This window comes from Phaethon aethereus, assembly GCF_964289735.1.
Source record: "Phaethon aethereus genome assembly, chromosome: 3".
Lineage (NCBI taxonomy): Eukaryota > Metazoa > Chordata > Aves > Phaethontiformes > Phaethontidae > Phaethon > Phaethon aethereus.
The window spans coordinates 37,813,218-37,836,044 of record NC_138576.1 but is presented as its reverse complement, the minus strand read 5'-3'; the positions used below and the strand labels follow the sequence as shown (position 1 = coordinate 37,836,044).

Here is a 22,827-nt window from a genome sequence, read left to right as displayed (position 1 = left end):
GTGTGTGTTGTCATCCAGTTTTTGATGAGGTGCTAGAGCACTTCTTCACTCCTCTAGATCTGGATCTGCTTCCAGAACTGCAGAAACATGGCAGGTTCCCTCCCCATCCATTCAGTAATGTGCTGGGGGAAAACAAGTGCCAGCAATATGAGAGCATCAAAGGAAAGAAAGATTCATGTTAATTTTTTTTCAAAAAGCCTTTTGTGAGGTTATTTTTTTAAAACATGATGTTTAGGCCATTTGGAAGAGAGAAGAACTGGTGGGATGGGAAGTTTGTCCTTCCTATCACTATAGTAAAGAACACAGGCTTGCTTCTGCTCACTCTCTCTAAAAAGGAGGAAAGCTGGCAGAGAAAATAAGACCTCTTACCACAATTATTCAGGCTCTGAGCTTGGTGCCCTGTATCTCTGTTCCAGTAGCACGCCCACTTGAGCTTTCAAGCAAGACACAAGTATTTGAGTAGTACAGGTGAAGGGTTTTGTCACATGTCCAAACTTGATTTCATGTTCCTCCTGAGCTTGACTGCAGCCTGTCCTCCAAGAATACAATTGCTATCAGTGAGGAAACTGTAATATTAAATTGTCCAATACCTTAAATTGGGACTTGTGGTGAAGTCTTGGAATTTCATCTGCTTAAAAGAAAAAAAAAAAAGAAAAAGAAGAACAAATAAATATGTGTTCACCCCTTGCTTTTTATACTCGGCGCTATTTGCATCATCTGGCAGTGAGTTAAGATTATGAGCTCTGGGGCTCATGTGGTTGGTTGTAGTTTCAAGATGGTTGGCAGTGCCAGCAATAATTTGCTGAACTTTTTAACGAAATATGAGAAAGGCAGTGTTTGGATATGCTGCTGTGTTCAGTGTGCTCTCAAATTAAAAATAATCAGTTTTGTTCTTAACTAAGCTGAAAACGGTTTCAGTGGAACTCAGCTTGGATGGTTAAGTCTACTGGATTAATTCCCTGTCTTTAAAAATTGGACTTTGTCCCTCCTGGGAAGAATTTCCCCTGAAGAGAATCTTTTCCCTTTCAAGCTTCTTCAGGAGATGAGGAAACTCAAAATTGTTCTTTATTCCCTGCTTATAAAATAAGATCAAAATATTATGAAGCAATTGTTTATCTCAACAGATCATGAAAAATTGGGAAACTCACTACCTTGACAACTGTAGTATTTGCTGTTAAAAGGGACTTTGATATTCTTTAAGCCTTCTAGTGGCTAGTGCCCTATCCCAGTTACGTTTTCTGGGGTTTTTTTTTTATCTCTGCAAATACTTATTTTGTTTTGTTCTTAAATCGCAAAAATCCTTGTATTCAGCTTTGCTGGCAGCTCAGATGCAGTATTAGTAGTATCTCTGAAATCAGAGGCTTCCCATGTTGCTCTCCCATTTTTTTTTATAACCTCATTAATTGAGGCATGTTCAGTATCTAGGTCACACATATGGCCCAGACAGGAGATGCTTGGTGACAGAGCTCTGTTTTGATAAACTGCAAAATGACACATTACAGTAGATATGGTGCCCTAGGATGAAGCACAGACATTGGCGTGGCTGACCACAAAACTATCATGTTCAAAGGAGAGTGATCAGCCTTGTTCACGTGCTTCTGTGACTAGTGTGGATGCATGTTTTTCAGTATTATAGAGCCTGCTGTGTGCTCCTCTGGTTTCAGTGATTTCTGACCAGGCAGTTACCATGTATGCCTAAAAGCAGTAACATTCCAGGTAGATTAATTTGGTTTCCAAATAGAGGAACGGTAAGGTTGGTGGTTGCTGCAGGTAAGGAAGTCAAGGAATGTAGCCCAGACAAGATGGGAGAACAGTTAAAAATGTCGGCAACCGAGGCTTTCCCTATACTTAGTCTCCTGTTACTATTCTGGATGGTGATAGAAAATGTAAGAGTTGGGAGAAGACAGAAAATGACCTTGGGTGATCAGAAATTGAGGAGTAATCTGCCTCAAGTTTAAGGGAGAATTATGACAACTGGTCAGTTCATTGAAGTTAAATTAGTTGCTCTGCAAAATATTTGCATATGTATGTTCTCTGAGGAAGATGCTGAGTTTTCTTGGTATTCTTCTGTCACCTGTTTAGATAACAAGTTTCCAGTGTTAGTCTGTTACTGGCAGACCATATGAACAAGGCAGCAGAACTGTCTCACAGGTTTGGGTAGAGGAGCTTACTATGCTGTTTGCTTTCTTTTCTATTTTTTCCCTGTAATTTTTAAAAGAGGAAAAAAACTTAGGAAAAACACATGGTGATGATTTTTATGTTCCTGTTTTGGACAAGATGTTGATTTCTCAATTGTCTTCAGTGTGGTGTGATACTTCCCATCTGCCTTCATAAGCAGAAGGCACTTGATTGTTAAAGGGACTGGTCATATACCTCAGAATTCAGATATGCTGAACCTTGTTTATTAGCTTGTGAACAAAGACTTAATTTGGAGAGGTTGTATCACACGTGTTCCCTGGGAAGAAGTCTTTCTTGGGCCACTACGTGTCCAGAGTGAGGTTAATGCAGGGCTTGGATTAGGTAACCATTCCTGCACTGTTGCTACATTTTGAGGAATATGAACTTGTGAGGTATTTATATGAGTGAGTGTGTCCCTTAGTTAAGGCCCATAGACCAAATTCCTTCTTTGTCTGCTGCTTTGACTGCAGGTTATTTTTTGACTGCAGCCCCTCTCGTTTCTGCATCTGTGCTGAACTTAATACAGGTCTCCTCCCATCAGTAAAATGGTTTACTAGAGCTTTTCTGGACCTCTCTATGAAATGTTTGTGAAGTAATTTTTTGCCCTCCAGCCACTTAATAATGGGATTGAAAATGTTTGTAAAGTGAAACCATTACCTTGGTTTCTATATGTTGCAAGAAATTATGCTTCTGTCCCCTTTCCTTGCTTCACAAAATTACAGAATGCCCAGCTCATTTTTCAAAGACCCCAGTCTGCTCTAGTGTGAAAGAATGCCATAACCTTTTGTCTCCTAATGCCTAAAATAACAGACATTAGAGAGATGTAAGTTGGACAGTTTAACTTGGTTATCCAAACTAGAACATAAGTGCATATACTTGCTCTGTTTTGCAGCTGTCCTAACTCCAAAGGCAGAGTTCACAAACCACAGTGGAAGAAAACAGCAGCCTATTTATCTATTTACACTTGCTCCAACTTATGTAAGCTGCATATTGAATCATCTGATAGTTCTTTTTATGTTAGTATCTCAGTTAAGAAAGGTTTCAGCTGTTTTGTAGAATGGATCTTGGTCTTGTTTAGTGTACCTTGTTGTGAAGTTTCTTTGTCACGAGTCTGCAGGGAGTTACCTTAAAATTCCTAGAGGAAGGCTCACAGAAACAGCCTATATTGAATGGACAATTTGGAGAAAGATTTCTTAACTGGTATTCCTGGTGTTTATTACTTTGTTTTATGCGTAGGCACCCACTAAAGTTTAATGCTTACTACTTTCTTTGAGGTAGCAATACCTGTTAAGTGGAAAAAGGTACTCTTATGCATCTGCTTTCATCTGAAATGAATTATATGGACCATTTTGCTTTTAAAAGAGAAAATTTTGGATAAGTTATGAATATGTGTTCTTTTATGTTAAGACAAATCTTTAGTGATGACACTTGTGGGTGTAATGCTGCTGTTCTCTAGTAAGTTTATTCTTTTGAGTGAAGATTGCAGATGGCATACTGTGCAAGACCACCTACTGATCTGAGATTGCTGCAGTGCGTGAGCAGAATTGAAGTAATAATTGAAGAACCAAATCTGATTTGTTTGTTTTTTATACACTCTTAAGGTGCCAAATCCATTAAAACTTTAGTTATGCTTGCACATCAGATTCTAGTAATGCCTAAAAGGAGGCACAGGCCATAAAGTAAAATTCCTTACAAACTTCTAGCCATTGTCTTGTCATTCTTTGGGCACTATTCTAAACTAGCCCACAAAGAATATATGTCCTCTGAAGAAACTGGTGTATTACAATAGTGTGAAAAATTCAGAATTTATTTAAACATTTTTTTTTATCCTTTTCTATAAAGAGCGCCAAGCTCTGTTTCTCTCTTGTAAAAGCAGCTGTGTGCTGCAGGAGAAAACCAGAGTTGCGGTACACCCAGTGGTTTAAAACCAAGTATCACGGGCAGCTGGCTCTAGTGTCTTCTGTTCTGCTTTGCTGGTGCCTTAAGGGAGAGTGCTTTGTTGAGCAATATTAGAGGGGAGAGGGGAGCGGGATTTAAATGGTGATACAGCTCTCCTTGATATGTGGATTACTTAATCCATCTGGATGTCTTAGTTTCCTAAAGATCAGATCATGAAGCATAGTCACATGAAATTGTTTATAGATGGCAGCCATCTGTTCCTTCATATTTAATTTTGTCCTTCTGTGCTTTATTTCTAAGATACTGACTTATTTTTGAAGCCTTATTAGGAAATTATTTAACTGTGTCTTTATTTGTAGTCCAAGGCCAACAAAGTTTACAGAACGCCCTCGGCCCGGAGTCCAAATGATCTGTTCTTCTTTTAGTGCTGGTAAAAGACCTTTTTTTTTTTTTTTTTCTTTTTCTCTCTCTTATCAATATAAGAAGTCATTTGGAGAGTAAAATGAAGTATAATACTTCATTTACTTCAATAATATATGCTACGTTACTGTAGCATATTTCTTGTTAATAAGGTGGAATTGAACTAAAGTAGCTTGATTCATGGAGGAGTAAAAACCCCAAATATTAGAAATTCAGAATCTACACATTAACTCTTGGTGATACAGAAATTCTTGAAAACACTTAAATATAAAATTTGAAAGAAAGTCTCTTGTGACTGCAAGTCTTTTAAAACGCAATGTATACCTTTTTCTCAGAGTCGTTCTGTGAGTTGGCTTTATCTGAGATTGAATTTTTAAGGATTGGGATAAGATGTTGATTACCAGGTTCTCATGGTCTGTATGTCATTGACTCCAGAGTTGGCAATTGAAGAATGCAACATAAATAATTGGATAAAATACAAAAGTGACAGAAACTTATTTTCAGAAAGTGTACTGGAGCTCTAGTTCCATTCAATTTTTGTTAAGATTGAGGCTTCTAACGGCTTAGTTGCATACAAATTATTGTAGTTAGCTAATCTTTCAGATCTGTATGTGGGTGCCTATTTCTCTGAGAGCAAATGTAAGGTAATTCAATTCCAGTTAAACTTCTGAATTTCTAAATCTTGTTTTTACTTAAAGGTCAGTTACAGGCATAGTTGAAATGAACTACAGCTATAAATTTAACGGAATAAATTTAAGTCTTTGATGTTACAGCCATTTGAAAATACTGTAATAATATTAGATTGCCCTCTTTTCTAAAGACTTCTCTGTTTGTTTTTCTCAGGTGGAATGTTTTTGGCCACTGGGAGTACAGATCACATCATTAGGGTTTATTTCTTTGGATCAGGTCAGCCAGAGAAGATATCAGAGTTGGAGTTTCATACTGTAAATACTTTTTAAAAATCACATACGTATTTGATTAAAAGAGTAATTTGGATTAATTTGGAATAATACTTCATATTTTCTTCTTTTTCTACTCCTTTTTTTCAATATAGGACAAGGTTGACAGCATTCAGTTTTCTAATAGTAGTAGCAGGTAAGCACGCTGTTTGTTCAGAGCTATTTTTTTGACCTTGTGGACATTTGTAAATATAAGTTTGTGGAAGTAGTTATTAAAAAAAAAAAGCTTTCTGTTTTAAGGTTAATCCAGTTAAATCTTCTATAACTATTGGATTCTCACTGTTTTGTTTTAATAATCCTCCTTCAGTTTTACAGTTGTTTTCATTGCAATGAATGTTTAAAGTATTTTGAATTTTCCAAAAATACTTGAAATTTCTTCTTAAGAAATGTCTGTGTATATATATTCACATATAAAATACATGCATTTTTAGATACATTTAAATATTTAAACCTTTTTTCAATTAAGTGACTGCTGGATACAGGAGAACTATGAAACCAGATCTAACAATATCTTGTTTAGCTAGCCTAATGTTTTTTTAATGTTTTATTTTAAGTTCTGGATGTTGTATGTGAAGGATGCTAAAGAAAATGGTTCAGCTGATTATGAAGTTTATGACACTTCATTTACATGATGTTCTAATGTATACTTTTATTATGATACATATAGTTGTAAACCAAGTTTCATTGTGCTCCACCCACCTCTTTGTCCTCCTTCTAACCCTGAACCCTGGAAAGGGGGAGGAAAAAGGGCGAGGAGGGGAAGCACTTACTCAGCTAAATATCATAATACTTACTCAACATACAGTGATAGCTTATTTGGGGTAGATTTTGTTTGTTTTGAATCATGTCTGTACTTCTGCTTGCAGGGCTCTCCTGGCCCTTTAGCTAATTTTTACCCCTTAAATTTCTTCCTTAGCTTTACTTGGTGTGATAGGGTTAGTTTCTTAGAATGCTCATTGGATTATGATGTCCTTGCGCCAGAGCAGTGTCATAACTCAGCAAGGTGCACCAAAGGTCAAAGTATAATTAGTTTGGAAGGGGCTCAGGATACGGAAGCAAGTTCTACTTTTTGCAGGCCTTCAATTTTTTTACTCGTACAGGAAGTGTTTTTCACCTCCAACCAGTTGTGCAGTGTTTTGACACTGGTATTATTACTTAGAGCTTCCTTTTTTGAGTTCTCAGTTCTGGAACTTCAGTTTTCAAGTGTCTTTTCTGTACAGATCTGCCTTTGATCTCTGAGTAACTTTTTCCCCCCTTTTGTTAGATTTGTGAGCGGAAGTCGTGATGGAACAGCACGAATCTGGCAGTTTAAGCGAAGGGAATGGAAAAGCATTTTGTTAGATATGGCTACTCGCCCAGCAGGGTAAGTGGTGTAAAATGTTCTGCTATCAGGTAGACACCTGATCATTTGCTGACTTATTTAAAAAGAAAGGAAAAAATGTGGGGTGGAGGGGGCAAGGCTCTCTTAAATTATTGCTTAAATGCACGATATGCTTGTCTAGCTCTTGAAGTCCAATTAAAACAAATATTTGCCTACTTACTCAGCTGTGGAAACTAGCTTGTCCTGATAATTGCTCCACTAATATTTTGATTAGATTAAAAGAATAAAATATACTCAAAACCTATTATATGTCAAATTTATATGGCTTTTTACATAGGTATTTATTTCTGGAGCAAGAAAACCAGGTCAGATATGTTCTTGAGACTGCTTGCGTTTTAGTAATACTTAAAGATATTGTGGAGTCTGCATGCCCAGAAAAGCAGTCTTGGGTTCTTTCATACCACATGCCAGAGCAAATAAATCACTTGCTCTGTAACAGGTTCTCATTTGTTAAAACCATCTGAGAATTTAGAAGGCTCTATAGGTATGGGAAACTGCTGTACACTAGAACAAGCAACAAAAGAGGCTTGAAGATGGAGAATGACTTAGCAGGAATTGTGGCTTGCACCTTTCTGTTTTGGCGTGGAGGAGATGTTTTCCAACTGACATACATTAAAAAGATTTATAATGGGTTTAAGGGGTAAATGTTTTTCCCCTTACTGATCATACTGAGTGATTTGAAGGATGGCATTTAATAAAAAAAAAATGGAAATGGTTTCAGGAGTAATCATGTGGAAAGATGTCTAAAAGACCCAAGAGAGGGATGGAAGAGAAGGCTAAATAAGCTATAATTTAGATAGATGTTTAGGTCAGAGAGTATCTTGTCAGTTATGAGCAGAGGCAACAAAGCATGCCTATAAAACTGCTGGACAAGACTGTATAAAACACTGCCACTTTGAGAACAGACTGAATTACTGTCTCTTGAAAATGCAGCCTGTAAAAATCCTTAGTTTTAACTGATCCTGGGAAAAATACTGTGGTCACAAATACTCAACTTCTTTGAGACACTGAACTGCTCATTTCAGTAAAGCACCTTTACACTGAATTATGTTTTGCCCTTTTGACTAGAGGGATAAGGGCAGTTCCAGATTTGATCTTTTCTGCACAAGCACAATTTTATCAAAGAAAATGAAATTGCTGCACTGAAAGGAAAGAGTGAATTCAGTGCTTAAAGCCTCCTGGGTTCTGCATTGAATCTAGAAAGGAATCTGGCTATAACTACATTTTCTGTTATGGAGTTGTACAATATATACTATTGTGTAATGTACTGTAGTGCTTACTATGTGAAAGAGTCTATATTTTGTTTGCCTGCTTGGTGGTAACATGCTATTGTTGTGTTTGATGTTTTCCCAGAAATTAATGTGCTAGAGAATTCAATGGTGATTCATCTCTAAACCACATTGACAAAAATGTAGTTTTGGAGTGATCTGATAGATTATGTTACAGAAAGCTAGTGTTTGGTTTTCATAGGGATAAAAACAAAGCACTATTATTACCGATAGTAAAGTGATGTAAGGGCGGTGGTATAGTACTAAATATAGCCTGAGAATTTAACTCATTTAAAGGTATCAGAATACTTCTCTCCATATTTAGAATTACTTACTACAAATATTCTTCAGGACAAATTACTGTTCACTGGTTGACAGGTTTTGATTTTTTGCTCTTCAAATGTCACAACAAATACTGTAGCTAACAAATTTAATTGGGTTAGGTCATGTATCAGAGGGCATTTTCTGGAAAAACAGATGAACATATTCTTTAAGATATTTAGAGGACCCTATAGTCATTGTTTAAGCATCTAAAATTCTTTTGTGGTTTTATGTGCTACATAATAGAAAACATCTTTCATTTCTCCAGTTTCTTTAAGAAGTAATGCTTTTGTTCTTAATAATAAAGCAAAATATGGAAGTATTTTCACTTGTTAGGGACATAAAAATATTTTGGCAAACTAGGATTGCTTTGAAACTTTTTTCTCTTTTGTTTTAGACAAAGTTTACAAGGAGTCGAAGATAAAATCACAAAGCTGAAAGTGACCATGGTGGCATGGGACCGCCATGACAACTCTGTTATAACTGCAGTGAATAACATGACTCTGAAAGTTTGGAATTCTTTCACTGGCCAACTCATTCATATTCTCATGGTAAGGTGTTTCATCTTGATTTATCAATCTTGAATGCAGAATTTATGTATACATCATAACAATGCTTTCTTACGCGTTTTTTTTTTTTCTCTCTGAAAACTGCCTTAACAAATGATTCCAGATAATTAAAGTGTAATAGAGATGTTTGTCAGCTGCTTATTAGGAAAAAAAGCTTTAAAGTCACAAATAACTGCTGCTGTTCAAAATGTCTGAAACAAATTTTGGCCTTTCTTTTCCCTAAAGCGTTATCTTGAAGGGGAGAAGGAAACAGTTGTTTCTTTTTACCTTTTATTTCATGTGACAATTGTTTAGTAATACCATTAATGGATAAATTTTCCCTGTTTAAACAGAGACACTTCTGCAACCTAATCATTCCATGAGTACAAAAAAATAGTCTTCTAGCTAGAATAAATCAAACAATATTTTTTGTCTGATAAAAAAAAATTGATACTTTTTTTAACTGAGAAAGTAGGTAACTCTAGGTAACTAGATGCCTCGGTAGAGATCAAAATATTTCACTCAAAGCTTGAAAATTTATTATTAATTTTAGAGATGTTGTTCTCTAACTTTTAGTTACATACTTGATTCTTTTTGGGTCTAAATTAAATTTCTAACTGCTACTCTGCTTAAACAAATGTAAATCTGCAGAGCATTAAGACCAAAAAAATAATGAATTTTGTGGACTCTAATCCATCATGGCAAAAGTATTGGGACATACTTCTTGTGAAGGTGACATACTTGACATACTTCTTAAGAAGATAAAATTGCAACTGGAAAGAGAAGAGTATAATACACTGTTAGAAAAAAAGAAATGTGCGGTCCAAGTAGTTGTTCTTTGCTGTATGCTTTCATAGATTAATGTTGCAGTTGCTAGTGTTACCATATTGAATTCCTGGGTAAGTATTTGAGACAATCCTCATTCATCTTGCTATATCTGTAATTTCAGGGGCATGAAGATGAAGTGTTTGTACTTGAACCTCATCCATTTGATCCAAGAGTTCTCTTTTCTGCTGGACATGATGGAAATGTCATAGTTTGGGATTTGGCAAGAGGGGTCAAAATCCGGTCTTACTTCAACATGGTAATTATTGTGCTTTATGCAGATATGCCAGTGCAACCTTTCTGAACTTTTTGCCTTTAGTACATTCTTGTGTAGGCCATCTTGAAGCATGCATTTGTGTATAGGGCAAGATCCTGCATCCAGTGAAGTCAAGAGAAATTCCTGCTTAGTTTAGTGGGGCAAAGATGAAATCTGTAAAATGTAAAAAGTTGTTTCTTTGGCTGTATTTCATAGTGTCATCTTTCTATATGCTTCATCCACATGAAATTGAAGTGTTAGTTTACATTGTCAGAGATCATGCGTAAGAGGCAGGGTGACAGAGACCCTCCTTGAGTGCTCTGTTTCCTGCCTGGGGAACCAAGGTGGAACTTGGTTTATTTTTGCATTACTAATTCTTAATCTGGCTAAAGCTCTTCAGGAGTCACCTGATCTCATACAATGTTGTTGTATGCTGCCTTGGCCCATTGGACTGAATACTGTCAGCCTTTCTCTGTAGAGCTCCTCTACATGCAGGTTTCAATTTTGGTCTGTTCTCCACTAAACTAATTCTTCTGGAAGATGGATGCAACAGCTATTTCCATCTGTTTCTTGATATTAAGTGGGTCTTTATACATACCTTTTTCCTCAAAAAGGTAATGATGTGTTGTGTGATTCAGACTTTGTCTCCTGAAGAAAATGACAGAAGTCTTTGTAGAATATGAAGAATCATTGAGAATGCTGAAAGTAGGCAAATGGGGTTCATCTAGCCCTCAGCCATAGTAGAATGGCAGTCTTGGAGACCAGCATAAAGAAGATCATCTGAAGAAGAAACCTCCCATAGATCTACTCACAAAAAAAGGGCATTTAGAAATCAAGTTAAGCCAGGAAGGTCACTCTGAACCTAAAGAAAGGTTTTTGAGGTGTGCAGTGTACAGTACAGTTCATAAAGTCTCTGAAGAAATTCTGCTAATCTTAATGGGAGAGGGAGTGACGTAGACTCCTTCAGCACTGGCCTAGGTTCAGTGTTGTTCTCTCTGCATTGATTTTTGTAATTGAACTTATGAAGGATCCAAGACAACCATCTTAGAGCTATGAGTATGGATCTTTGTTACTCAGTGCTATTCACTGTTACCAGTTGAGGTGTATGTTCTCATTGCATGGTTTGGTTGCCTTTCCGCTACTCCTTATGATGGAGGTATGGTAGCTTTCATGGAATGTAAGGTCAGAAGAGGCTGAGTTCATCTGCTATCTGCTCTTTATAAGAAGAGTCCATTTAAGAGCTATCAGAATCTAAATTACAGATGCCTGTGACTTTAGGCAACCCCCTGAAAGACTGAAATATTTATTTCAAAGGTGCAGTGCAACACAAACACCTAAAAAGAGTAAAAATCACATACATTTTAAGATCTTTGGAGTCAAAGAAATGTGTAGACTATCAGCAGAAGATCTTAGCAGCTAGTAATATGTGCTTCATGCTAGAAATGAATGTTAGAAGGTCTGCCTGCTGTGTGAGGTGAGGGGAGTTGTAAATCTGGCAATCAGTTTGACCCGAATCAATGAATTAAGCTGATGCGCCAGGTATGCAAAAGGGGCATCTCTCCACAGTCTCTGAATATTTCACCAGCCAGTCATCAATGTCTGATGCTCCATAAGACATGGGTGGAAATAGAGGTTTTCTTAGATGACTGGCGGGGAGGTGCTTCTAGACCATGAGACTTGATTGCATAGTCACCTCTGCAGAGCTGCAAGTGTTAAGTGTTCTGGTTTACTAATGGAGGGCATGAATACATACAGAGGTGCCAGTCTTCTCCCAGTTCCCTAACTGGCGTATCAGCTGGGAACATCATTAGATTAGCCACTATTAAATTATTCTGATAACTGCTGTGACCTTCATTGACTGGCTCAGTATGTCATTTCATACTTCTGAAAAACAATATTTGTATTCAGGGGATGGGAAATTTTTACAGATTGGGCTCTCTTGGATCAGACAGGGAACACTGTTTGGAGGAACCCAACCTGAGAGTTGAATGACATGTGTTACCTGCTTTAACATTCAAGAACCTCTTACTATCATTGCCCGACAAAAACGGTGTGGTACCAGAACTATCACTGGATGATGTTGTTATAACAAAAGTTCCTTAAAAAAATATTGAAGACCTTGGGGATGTTGGTTGAATTGGCAAAGTCTTAGATCACTGTTAGTTTAATGATAGTCCAGTCAGGTATTCCCATCTTAGATGGATTGCTTGGTACATCTAAAGCCTGTGGCAAATCCCTAAAGCAGACTTAGGTATTTTTACATCCTGCTGTTGTCTCACTGTTGTGTCCCATCCGTTCCCCCCACCCCCCCAATTCCTTCATTGTCAGCATAAAAAAAAAAAAAAATCAAAATCCAAGGGGTGCAAGAGGTGTCAATTGGTTTGAAACTTAATTGCTTTTATCCAGTCAGTGAATATGAAATTGCAACACCGTAGTAGCCATATACACTTTTTGATTTGTATTTAACTTAAATGGGGGAATCAAGTAAGTATGTATGTATTTTATATATATATTCCATGTTTTCTCTTCACTTTATTTGATCTAGTTCTCTGATTATCACATAACTCTGTGTCGGAGTTCATGGGCATTCAGAACTGGCTTAATTCAGTGACTTGAGTCAGCTAGAATCAAGGAATGTATTCACTATGTCAGAGTGAAATTTGCCATAGAAATACTAAAAGCGTGAGAGGTTTAAAGCTTTTTAGGCAATTTTGAGATGCAGCATATAAGTCCTGGAATGGTTTTAAATTGCATGTGCAAATACAGGTACTTGTTTTGTGGCTTCTGTAATAATCCCTGCCAGTCCTGACTTAATACAGCTGCTAATGAAAAATGTGTTCTCAGTGTATTTTTGTCATTCATTTTCCCAAGGAATCAATGAGGTCGTAGCTTTGGTGTTTTAATATTAGCGCAGTTTCACATGCTGTAGTTCCCGGGTACAAATAAGCATTTAGCAGACTTCTGAAGAAACTGGGGTAATAAACCTTACGTGATTGCTGTAGCCAACTGTTTCAGAACTTAAATATTTCACAAAAGTAGTGTTTTTGCTAGAGAAGGACAGCATAAACTCTTGTAAATATTTAAATTGTGGCTCATTACCCAGGGCCTAGATTCACTGAAGGACTTGACTGTTGTGGCACCTAAGTTACTGGGGACCAGCACCCTTCGTCACCAAAGTGGAATGCAGTGCAGTGTCCTACCAAATCCTCAGTTTACTGAGCAGCATATGAGGTTTAGATGCCTTAGTGGATGATTGAGGGGGAAAAAAAACAAAAACACTGAATAGTGGGCTGTCTAGTGAGAGCCACTGCATGATAATGTAGAGAAATATATTTGAAATGCTGTTTCTTGCTCAAAGCTGCAGTGAGGCACCTGGATCCCTTGTGTGGTAAGGTACCTTTCCAAGAACAGAGGGACCTCCCTGTGCTCCTAAAATGAGGACACAGGAGCAGGTGGCACTTGTCTTTTGGGATTGCCTTCACTAATATTAAGCTGTTGAGCTGGGAAATGGAAGATCTAGGTTCTGTTCTCTCCTCAGTGGCAAGGTGTTCAATTCAACATCTGGCACTTACCCAGGAGGGCATCTCAGCTATAAATGTCTAGACAGGACTTTTTCCCAACTTTCTCTTGAAGTTGTGCTGCTGTGGAGTGACGTGAATCTGTAAGCCTGTGGGTTTAGGCAGTTACACTAGGCTTGTTTTCTTGGGTATGGAAATCATGTTCTAGGTAAATTAGAAAGTGGTAGAAATGGCCTTTTGCTTCAAGCATCAGGCAAGCTCTTGAACTTGCAGGATTAATGCTCTTTTAGGTCATAAGTGAAGCTGTACACCACTCAGTTGTTATCATAGGATCTGTTTTCTTTCAGGTGTTCTCACTGAGGTCTTAATAGACCTGACACTGTTCATTTGTTAGGAATGCCAGGGTTGGTGCTTGGATGGTATGTGCTGCAGCTTAGCCTTATGCTTGTAGTTCCTGTAGGCTTTAAGCAGAAGTTTCTCAATTCTGAGAATGTATGAGAGGAAAAGAAAACTGCAGGGAGTTAAGACACTTCTGGATCAAAAAGGAGGTGCCTAGTAATATTAGGTGGATGCATGGGGTTTTGTTTGGTTTGGTGATTGGGTTTCTGTTGGTGTTACAATTTCGACGTTCAGTACTGGTGTTCCTTGAGTCTGACACCAAATAGGTTTGTGGTGTTACGGTCCCGCCCTTGATTTTTATTTTTTGGACTTAGGTAGTATCCTTTAAGCAGTACCTCTCAGGCCTGAGCTCTGCTGATTCAGACTGCTTGCAAAAGGCGTTCTGTCTGGAGCCTTAGAGTGTAAGTTTCTCTTGTGATAAATACGACAGTTCTTGTCCTGTGAGTGGGCTACCATATAGAAGAATACTGTAAAAAGTTTCCTAAAAGATTTCAGGATATGTACAAGCCTGTAGCTCTGCACTCTCTCTCTCCCTTTTTCTCTCTGTCTCTGATTTACAACATAGCTTTATGAACAGTTGCAGAAACATATGGTGAATGCAGTTACTTAAAAGTATGTTGTTGAAACTATGAAAACTGTACTATAGAAGCAAGAATGAAAGACTAAGGGAAAGCAGGCATTTTTACTACCTTTGTCACCGTAGAACATTGGATTTTTGTACTGTATCTTTGAATGTAATTGCTTTGTCTGAATCTGATACCTGACTCAGCAGATTTTGTAAACAGGCATTGCAATTATTGCACCAGGAAGCTTGTGTATTAGTTGATAAAGACTAGCCTTACCGCATTTAAGAAACCCTTGTGTAATGTAGACATGAACCAAGTAGGAATACTGATGCCTTTAAATAAAAAATGGTTCTCCTGGTCAACAGATTTAAAAAAGCCCACAAAATAAACCCCAACAAAACTAACAACCAAAAGATCTTTCATGACTTAGGTGTTGCTCTTCTGTCTTACTGGGTTGACTGTCACAAGCGGTGTTCCCCAGGGCTCAGTTCTGGGGCCGGTCTTATTCAATATCTTTCTTGATGATCTGGATGAGGGAATTGAGTGCTCCCTCAGTAAGTTTGCAGATGACTCCAAGTTGGGTGGGAGTGTTGATCTGCTGGAGGGTAGGAGGGCTCTGCAGAGGGATCTGGACAGGCTGGATCGATGGGCAGAGGTCAGCTGTATGAGGTTTAATAAGGCCAAGTGCGGGGTCCTGCACTTCGGCCGCAACAACCCCATGCAATGCTACAGGTTTGGGGAGGAGTGGCTGGAGAGCTGCCTGGCAGAAAGGGACCTGGGGGTGCTGGTTGACAGCCAGCTGAACATGAGCCGGCAGTGTGCCCAGGTGGCCAAGAAAGCCAACAGCGTCCTGGCTTGTATCAGAAATAGTGTGGCCAGCAGGAGTAGGGAAGTGATCGTGCCCCTGTACTCGGCACTGGTGAGGCCGCACCTTGAATCCTGCGTTCAGTGTTGGGCCCCTCACTACAAGAAGGATGTTGAGGTGCTGGAGCATGTCCAGAGAAGGGCAACGAAGCTGGTGAGGGGTCTGGAGCACAAGTCTTATGGGGAACGGCTGAGGGAACTGGGGTTGTTCAGTCTGGAGAAAAGGAGGCTGAGGGGAGACCTTATCGCTCTCTACAACTACCTGAAAGGGGGTTGTGGCGACGAGGGTGTTGGTCTCTTCTCCCAAGTAACTAGTCATAGGACGAGAGGAAATGGCCTCGAGTTGCCCCAGGGGAGGTTTAGATTGGATATTAGGAAAAATTTCTGTACCAAGAGGGTGGTCAAGCATTGTCACAGGCTGCCCAGGGAGGTGGTGGAGTCACCATCCCTGGAAGCGTTGAAAAAACGTGTGGATGTGGTGTTTCAGGACATGGTTTAGGGGACATGGTGGCGCTGGATTAATGGTTGGACTTGGTGATCTTGAAGGTCCTTTCCAACCTCTGTGATTCTGTGATTGTGAGTTGCATCTTTGAGAAATCAGGCTTTGCTGCAGCTGGTAGTAGGTTTTCTTATATCTGACATGATTTGTGTGCGTCAGGGGCCTCCTCTGTGCCTGAACGCCTGTTAAGGTCAGACTTCTGCTTACTTGTAATTTTAATGTGTTCCTCCCAGTGGTTGTGAAGGGTTCATTTGGACCAAATCTTGTTGCGTTCCCCTAGTGCTAAGACAGTCTTTCTGAGGACTGTCATGTATTACGGTGATCTTTGCAACATGCTCTGGGTGGGTAATAGTTCTGGAACACACTTTGAACTCAGTGCAAAGGTGGCCTTAGTCCTTTCATTGTATTCTGAAGAATGCGTTTTAATACTTCTACAAAAAGAATGTTTTTACTATCCTGTGTTAAATTCACAGATCCAAACACTTCAAAATCCTCCTACCTTTGTGACTTTATCTTACTTGCTGAAAAGCTAAGCCACTTTAGCCTTTTGACAGCTAAAGGTCATGCTATATATCTCCAGCTGTTGCGAATTTGATGAGTCTTTTTCTAAATGCCAAAGTACATTTCATCGGAGCATATAGAATACCATGAGTATATTTCAGAAACGCATTACAACTGCAGCTCTGTAAAGAAGTGATTTGAAGCAACCTTCTGATTCTTTTTGAGGAAGGGGAAGAAAAAAAATTCCTCATGGAACCTGTTTCCCTCACCCTCCCCTCCCCCCCCAGCTTCCTTTGAAGTGACAATTAACTCTGTGACATTTGTGAAAGAAAAGCTTTAATCTCTCCCAGAATCACCATTGTTCTCCTCTGTGTCACTGAGTAAATGTTGCTTGCTCTGGAAACTAGATTGGTACTTAAAGAGTAGTGGATGATTTCTTGTGGCAGTGTAACTGTTTCTGCTTGAATTGGTGTTTGTCGCTCTTATGCCCTCTGTCCCGCTTTTATGGAAACCGTCTGTAAAAAAAACCCCAAACCCTTAAAAATTGCAAAGCCTGAGGAGGAGGCTGACCTGCCTGTTGCATTAATGTTGGAGAAGATATAGGGTGCTGTTACATCTCTTGACTGTTTTTAAAAAACTCTCCTGCTGGGGCTAGGACATGCTTTTTCATTGAGACCTAGGAGGACAACAATGTCTTTGATAGCTGTAGTTGCTGTGAGTTGGGATGAAGCTGCTTACAGGTTTTCAGGTATCCTAGAAGAAAAGCATGGTGGTTTTTTGGTTTTTTTTTTTCCAACTGGGTCATATTTTGATCTAGATCTCTGTACCAGAATCCCAGCTGTTTGCTTTCATTTCTGTTGGAAATTCATGATAAATAGTCCCACTCCTTCATGTAAAATACATTACTTACATTCTATGTAAGTAGGCATTGTACCCAGAACTAGCAAGCTTATGACTTGCATGTGTTCTTTCTAATATGCTTATTCATTAGCAACACGTGATGAAACTTAGATCTTAAATATGAACATTTTTTTTAAACAAAGGAAGGACATAAATTCTTCTGTGTTTATTTCACAAAATGTTAAATAGCTTATTCAAAGATTTGGCTAGTGTGATGAGCATGGTTTCTTCCATTTGTGGTAAAAAACATACATTAAAACAGGTACAGTGTAAGCAGCTGAATTGAAAGGTGTCAGTTTTCTAAAAAGTTAAAGTTTTTGCAATTGCAGTTTGAATATCAATTTTGTAATATGTGGTTTCATCCAATTTCATTTAAAATTCTCAGCCCAGAAGCAAATTACTTGCGATGTTAGGATAAAATCTGGATTTAACTGCATATAAAAAAAGTTATATTTCATTTTTTCTTCTTTCCTTTTAAAGAAAATTTGTGACAACTGAAAGAAAAATGGGGGCAAAACTTTTCGTTCTTGCAGTTCAGAGATTAAAGGACATCTTACTGGAACCTTATATAAATAGTTACGGATTCTTTCAGCAAGATAAAGTTATTTTGACTTGGCATTATATTGCCACATCAAAATGTAAATGTGATTGTTCCCCTTAACAGGTACATTAATGGGGAACAGCAGCTCTAAAGTTCTTGATACTGAAAAAACTTTTCAAAGTATTTAAATATAAACTGTTGCTGAACATAAGGTACAAGCAGGCATAAGCTACTTTATCAGTGAAACTAACAAACCTGTAGGCTGATCTTTTGCTTACATTCCTGGTTGGACCTAGGAAAGTACTGCTGAAGTTAATAATCTTTGGGGGGAGAAAAAAAAAAAGACCAAACACAAAAAAGCTTGTAGCATTTCAGCAGGGTAAAAACGTTAATGAAACTGCAGACTTCTTAGCTGTAGAATTGTTCAGGTTGTGACTTCTTTTGCACAGCATTGAATGTCTTACTCTTACCAAGTTGACCAGAAGCTTGGGTTGGCTTCTTTAATGAAGTCTCAGATTTGATGGGACAGTGCTCGTTACCCAAAATACAGAAATGCAGAACTGTACTGAAAAAAAGCTGTTGAGGATTTCTTTGCAATACTTAAGTCCAGCTGCTTACCATGACCAACTTAATGTGTTTTTTTTACTACAAATTGAAGAGAAAATAGCTGAAAAGGTAAAAAATAACATGGCTTGTTTATGTTTTGTTTCAAGCAAACATGCATACTGCCTTTTTCAGCATTATTTCATGTTTAGAGAAAGAACTATATATTATTGCTTGTAAAACGCATTATAAATTAATTTTAAATTTCATTTTTAATCTCTATACACCTATGTCAGGTACCTGAAGTGAGGTATCATGTAAATAAAGCTTGATAGACATTTTTGAAAAGCTGTAGTGGTTATGTCTGGGTATTCCTGAAGTAATAGTTGTGAAGAATAAAAGTTTTATCTCTGTGTCTGTACTACAGAAGATAAGACTCCAGTATCTGCTTTTCACACTTAGGGGATTACAGCATGACTGTATTTCTAACAGTTACCACTACAAAAGTTAGGTGGAAGAAAAGGCGTGTTGGGAGGATCTTGTCATGATGCAGGGCTGCTCATTAAAACCTTATTTACTTACTACTCTGCTGTTGTAGCTTTCATTAGACTATGCTCTAACTTACTATGCAGTGAAGTGTGTAATGCTTTGATATGATCAAAAGAATAGAACTTGTTTGTGAATACTCACAAACTTATTTCTAGGTCCCTTGATTTCCTGTCCAGTCTTAAAATTTAAACTCAAGCTCTTACAACTGTGCAGGGGGCAGGGGGGAACAGAAGAAAGGGAAAAAGTAACTCTTTTTGGTCCTTAGTTTTGTTTTTCAGGTTGCTTCTTTCTTAGGAAGCCTTGGGCTGAGGAAACAAAAAATGGATTTGATATGCTTGTTTTAAAGGTGATCTCTGAAATTCCTTCATTTCATTTGATTGCCTTTGAAAACAAATGGAGTAGTAGAACGAGCAAGTATATACTAACCTACCTTGTAAGGCGACCCTCTCCTGATTATGTGATGACGATAGTTGTATAGCTCTACAGTGCTGCTATTTCAAATGGTGTCTTAATGAAACAGGTTAAGCTTCTTAGAAATGCTGGCACAAAATCAGGAAATGCAGTGATATATATTATAACAAAACAATAGTTGTATTTAAAACATGAAGCTTGTTTTTGAAATTGAAAATGTGTACTATTGTGCATCCAGTGAGAAAGCTTGAAGCAAGTTGAATACATTCATGCTACCTTTACTTTATATTCACTATGTGAAGTTACATGGTGAATATATGTCTTTTCATAGCCAGATACTAGTTAATCTGTGTAAAACTGTTAATGCAGATAAATGTTTTATATATCAAAAAAACCAACCCACCCACATGTTGGTATTAAGGTTGAAAGTTCCGGCCACTACTATTTCCACATCCAGTAGAATGTCTATTCTACTTCTGAATAGACATTCAGAAGTAAGGACAAGATTGATAAAGCTAATGCCCGAGCTTTTTGTCCCCAAGTCTGTAGCTAGCTGAATGTCTAATTAATGTAATGTTGTCTGGTACTATTCCTGGTTCCATGAGTTTCTTTCCAAGTGGGTCCTTAATTACTTTTATAGGATGTATGGTAGTTGCATTGCACAGTCCTTTTTCAAGCTTATACATTTTCCTCAACTTTCTTACAGTTCCCGTATCTCTCAAAGGTTTTTTAATAGAAACCCTTTCTTAGCTTTTTGAGCGTTGGATATATTGTAGATGTGTTTGAAGCTATTAGCATAAGCAATGACTGAAATTGTCGTGGGCAAAACTTGACTATAAAAGGGTCAAGTTCAAGCAGCCCATAAGAATTTTCCTGATTTCTGCAATGGAAGTTGTAGAGTGTAATTTTCATCTTAATTGAAGTTAATGGAGAGTCTGCACTACAGCTGAAGAATCAGACCATCTGGATGCAGTGATGTGTTGGTTGTTCCCCCCTGACTCCCAAGTCTCTCTGCCCTCTTCCCACATGATATGTTTTTATACAAATGGGTGAGAAAAATTTGGAACCCCCTTGGAGGTGATAGTAGTAATATATTTCATAATGGCGATGATGTCTAGTTTTTGTGGATTTGGACATGCATATCCCCCATTAATGACTGTTCGAATGTTTTAGTACAGTTTAATCCTTGTTTTGCTTAGAACTTACTGTCAGTGTTACGGCATCAACTGATTTCGGTCAAAAGGTTTTCTTCCTGCAAATTGTCAATCAAGCAGAGGCTACTAAATGGCAATCAGATTTTTCTGTGTGCTCCTGCACCTTCAGAGGGCTGGTTGTTGACTCTGTCCTTTATTTTTAATTTTGAGCGGACACTTCATTCCAGGAAATTCCTGTGCTATGCCTCCTTGTGTGTGTGTATCTTAAATGTTTTTCCAACCCCATCTTCTGAGGTCTGATCTTTCACTGATCTGTGGGATGCAGTTCCTTACTTTCTAATGCTACTTTGGCTTCCCATGCAACCTGATAAACTCTGAAGCCCTAACAGCATTATTGTATCAGTTACAATGTTGTTTCCTTTTTGTTAATCAGTAAACCTGCATGGCCTACCTAGATCTTTGTTGACAACTACTTGATTAGTTTTAGCCTAAATGGCATACCAAAAAATTGGAGTCCCTGTCAGAAGAATAACATGGAAGATCAGATTCCATCTAGGACAGCTTGGCAGAATGCACTGTACATGGATTTCCTACCACACAAGGTGATTTTTTTCGGCCTAATGTATGGAAAAAGCATACTGCTTGCTCATATGGACAATGTATTGTAATGTCCAGTGTTATTTAGAGATTTAAAAACTGTTATTTCTTACGTTGTGGCCTTCATAGAGCCTGAAGAAATTTCCAGTTTTGCTGGGATTATATGGGGTTATATTTTTAGGTCAGGTGTTGTAGTAATCTGAAATACAGGATAACTTAGAATATGGGTACTTTATTTTTGAATCAGTCAGTGTGTAGTCCTACTGAAATGTTCTTGAGACTTTTCAGGTGTTCCACCTTTGAATAGTACATAGGAGCACATCCTGAAGAGCAAAGCCAGTATAATGCTCTAGTAGTCCAAGTAGAAGCCAGTACTGGGTTTGCAGGATGTTTATTAAGAAAAATTTCCTGAAAAAGAAAAAGCTCAAAATACTTTTTAACAGCCTTTATATAACTTCAGGCATGCATAGGGTAGATGATCTGTCAGATCTTTTCATTGATATGTTTATCTTTCAAGACAAATACAACTTTCCTGAATGGATAACTGACTTGGATGGTAGGAAGATAGAAACATTTTTAATAAAAGTTTTACACTTAATTACTTCGTGTCATCTTCCTACCATTTGATCCTTTGTTACTCTTCTGGAAGCAATGTAGAAGCTCTGTTGATTTTGAATATTTTTTTTTTTAACTGGCTGAATAAAAATTAAGAGATCTTTTTCCACGCCTCCAAATCTGCAGCAGTGTCTCCTGAATTCACAGAAAGTCTGTAGATATTTTTTTGGCTTACCATGGAAGTACGCTGCAGCTGGAGATTGTTCCCTAAAGCAAAGGAGAACATAAACCTGCAAAGGAACTTCAAGATATTTGGAGACTTATTTGACTTGAGCAGCTATGGTATGGTTTCATCACTTACGAACTTTGCTTTTTTGCTGGTTTTAGAAAATTCTTCTAGTGTACCGTCATTTGGCAGATCGTTAGAATCTAAATTTGAGTTTTCGAACTTGAATGTTGCTTGTAACCAATTTTCATTTGTTCCTCAGCATTTCAGTAGAGTAGTTCTCTTCCTGCTAAAGGTCTTTTTGTATATGCCATACAAAACAGTCTTCTTTCCTTAGTGTCCGTGTGAAGAAGCTGGGCTCTTGGTTTTTCCATTATCATGAGTGGAAACATTTCTGTGTAGCTGTTCCACTTGGAATTTACTTACCTTGAACATGGGAAGCAAAAATTAATGTGTATTGCTTTGGAAGAGTTTGTCTTATCGTTGTCTGCTCATCTAGCATGTGTGCTTTTTTCTCTTTTGATATACTTCTGGGTATATTTTAGGATTATAGTTTTTTTTTTGCTGTTGCATTGTGTGATACATTGCAATGAGTACACAGTGATCTTTCTCCCTATGTTTCCAACTAATTGTGTCAGTCTCTTAATGTGAAAGACAGGAGAGAACGTTACCTACGTCAGGCTAATAGAGGCTTAGTTCACTGACTTTTTAAACAGTGCTGATGACTTGTGTTGGAAGGAGTGATAGAAATGTATAGCATTATTGTGTGTAGACTGAGTTCTGTTATTTTTTTTCTGTCAGTATGTAAGGTGTTTCTAATAATCTTAGGTTCATGGCCTATTGCATTTTGTCCCATTGGCTAATTGCTTCAGTTGATACAATTTGTGCTGTGTCCCAAATCTGTTACCAGTGGATGATTTCCTAATGTTCATTTCATCCATGGGCTCTT

At 37.9% G+C, this 22,827-nt stretch overlaps 1 protein-coding gene across 1 annotated transcript in view; it reads left to right on the top strand.

Moving 5' to 3' along the window:
* The window catches only part of PHIP (PHIP subunit of CUL4-Ring ligase complex), a gene marked incomplete at its 3' end in the record, with an annotated part of 110,751 nt that overhangs the window by 33,511 nt on the left and 54,413 nt on the right, over positions 1 to 22,827 (top strand). The window contains exons 10-15 of the mRNA XM_081997840.1: positions 4,437 to 4,507; positions 5,341 to 5,441; positions 5,552 to 5,592; positions 6,721 to 6,819; positions 8,824 to 8,977; positions 9,924 to 10,058. Of these exons, the coding sequence (XP_081853966.1) occupies positions 4,437 to 4,507; positions 5,341 to 5,441; positions 5,552 to 5,592; positions 6,721 to 6,819; positions 8,824 to 8,977; positions 9,924 to 10,058 (601 nt within the window). The remainder of the gene's footprint in view (positions 1 to 4,436; positions 4,508 to 5,340; positions 5,442 to 5,551; positions 5,593 to 6,720; positions 6,820 to 8,823; positions 8,978 to 9,923; positions 10,059 to 22,827) is intronic.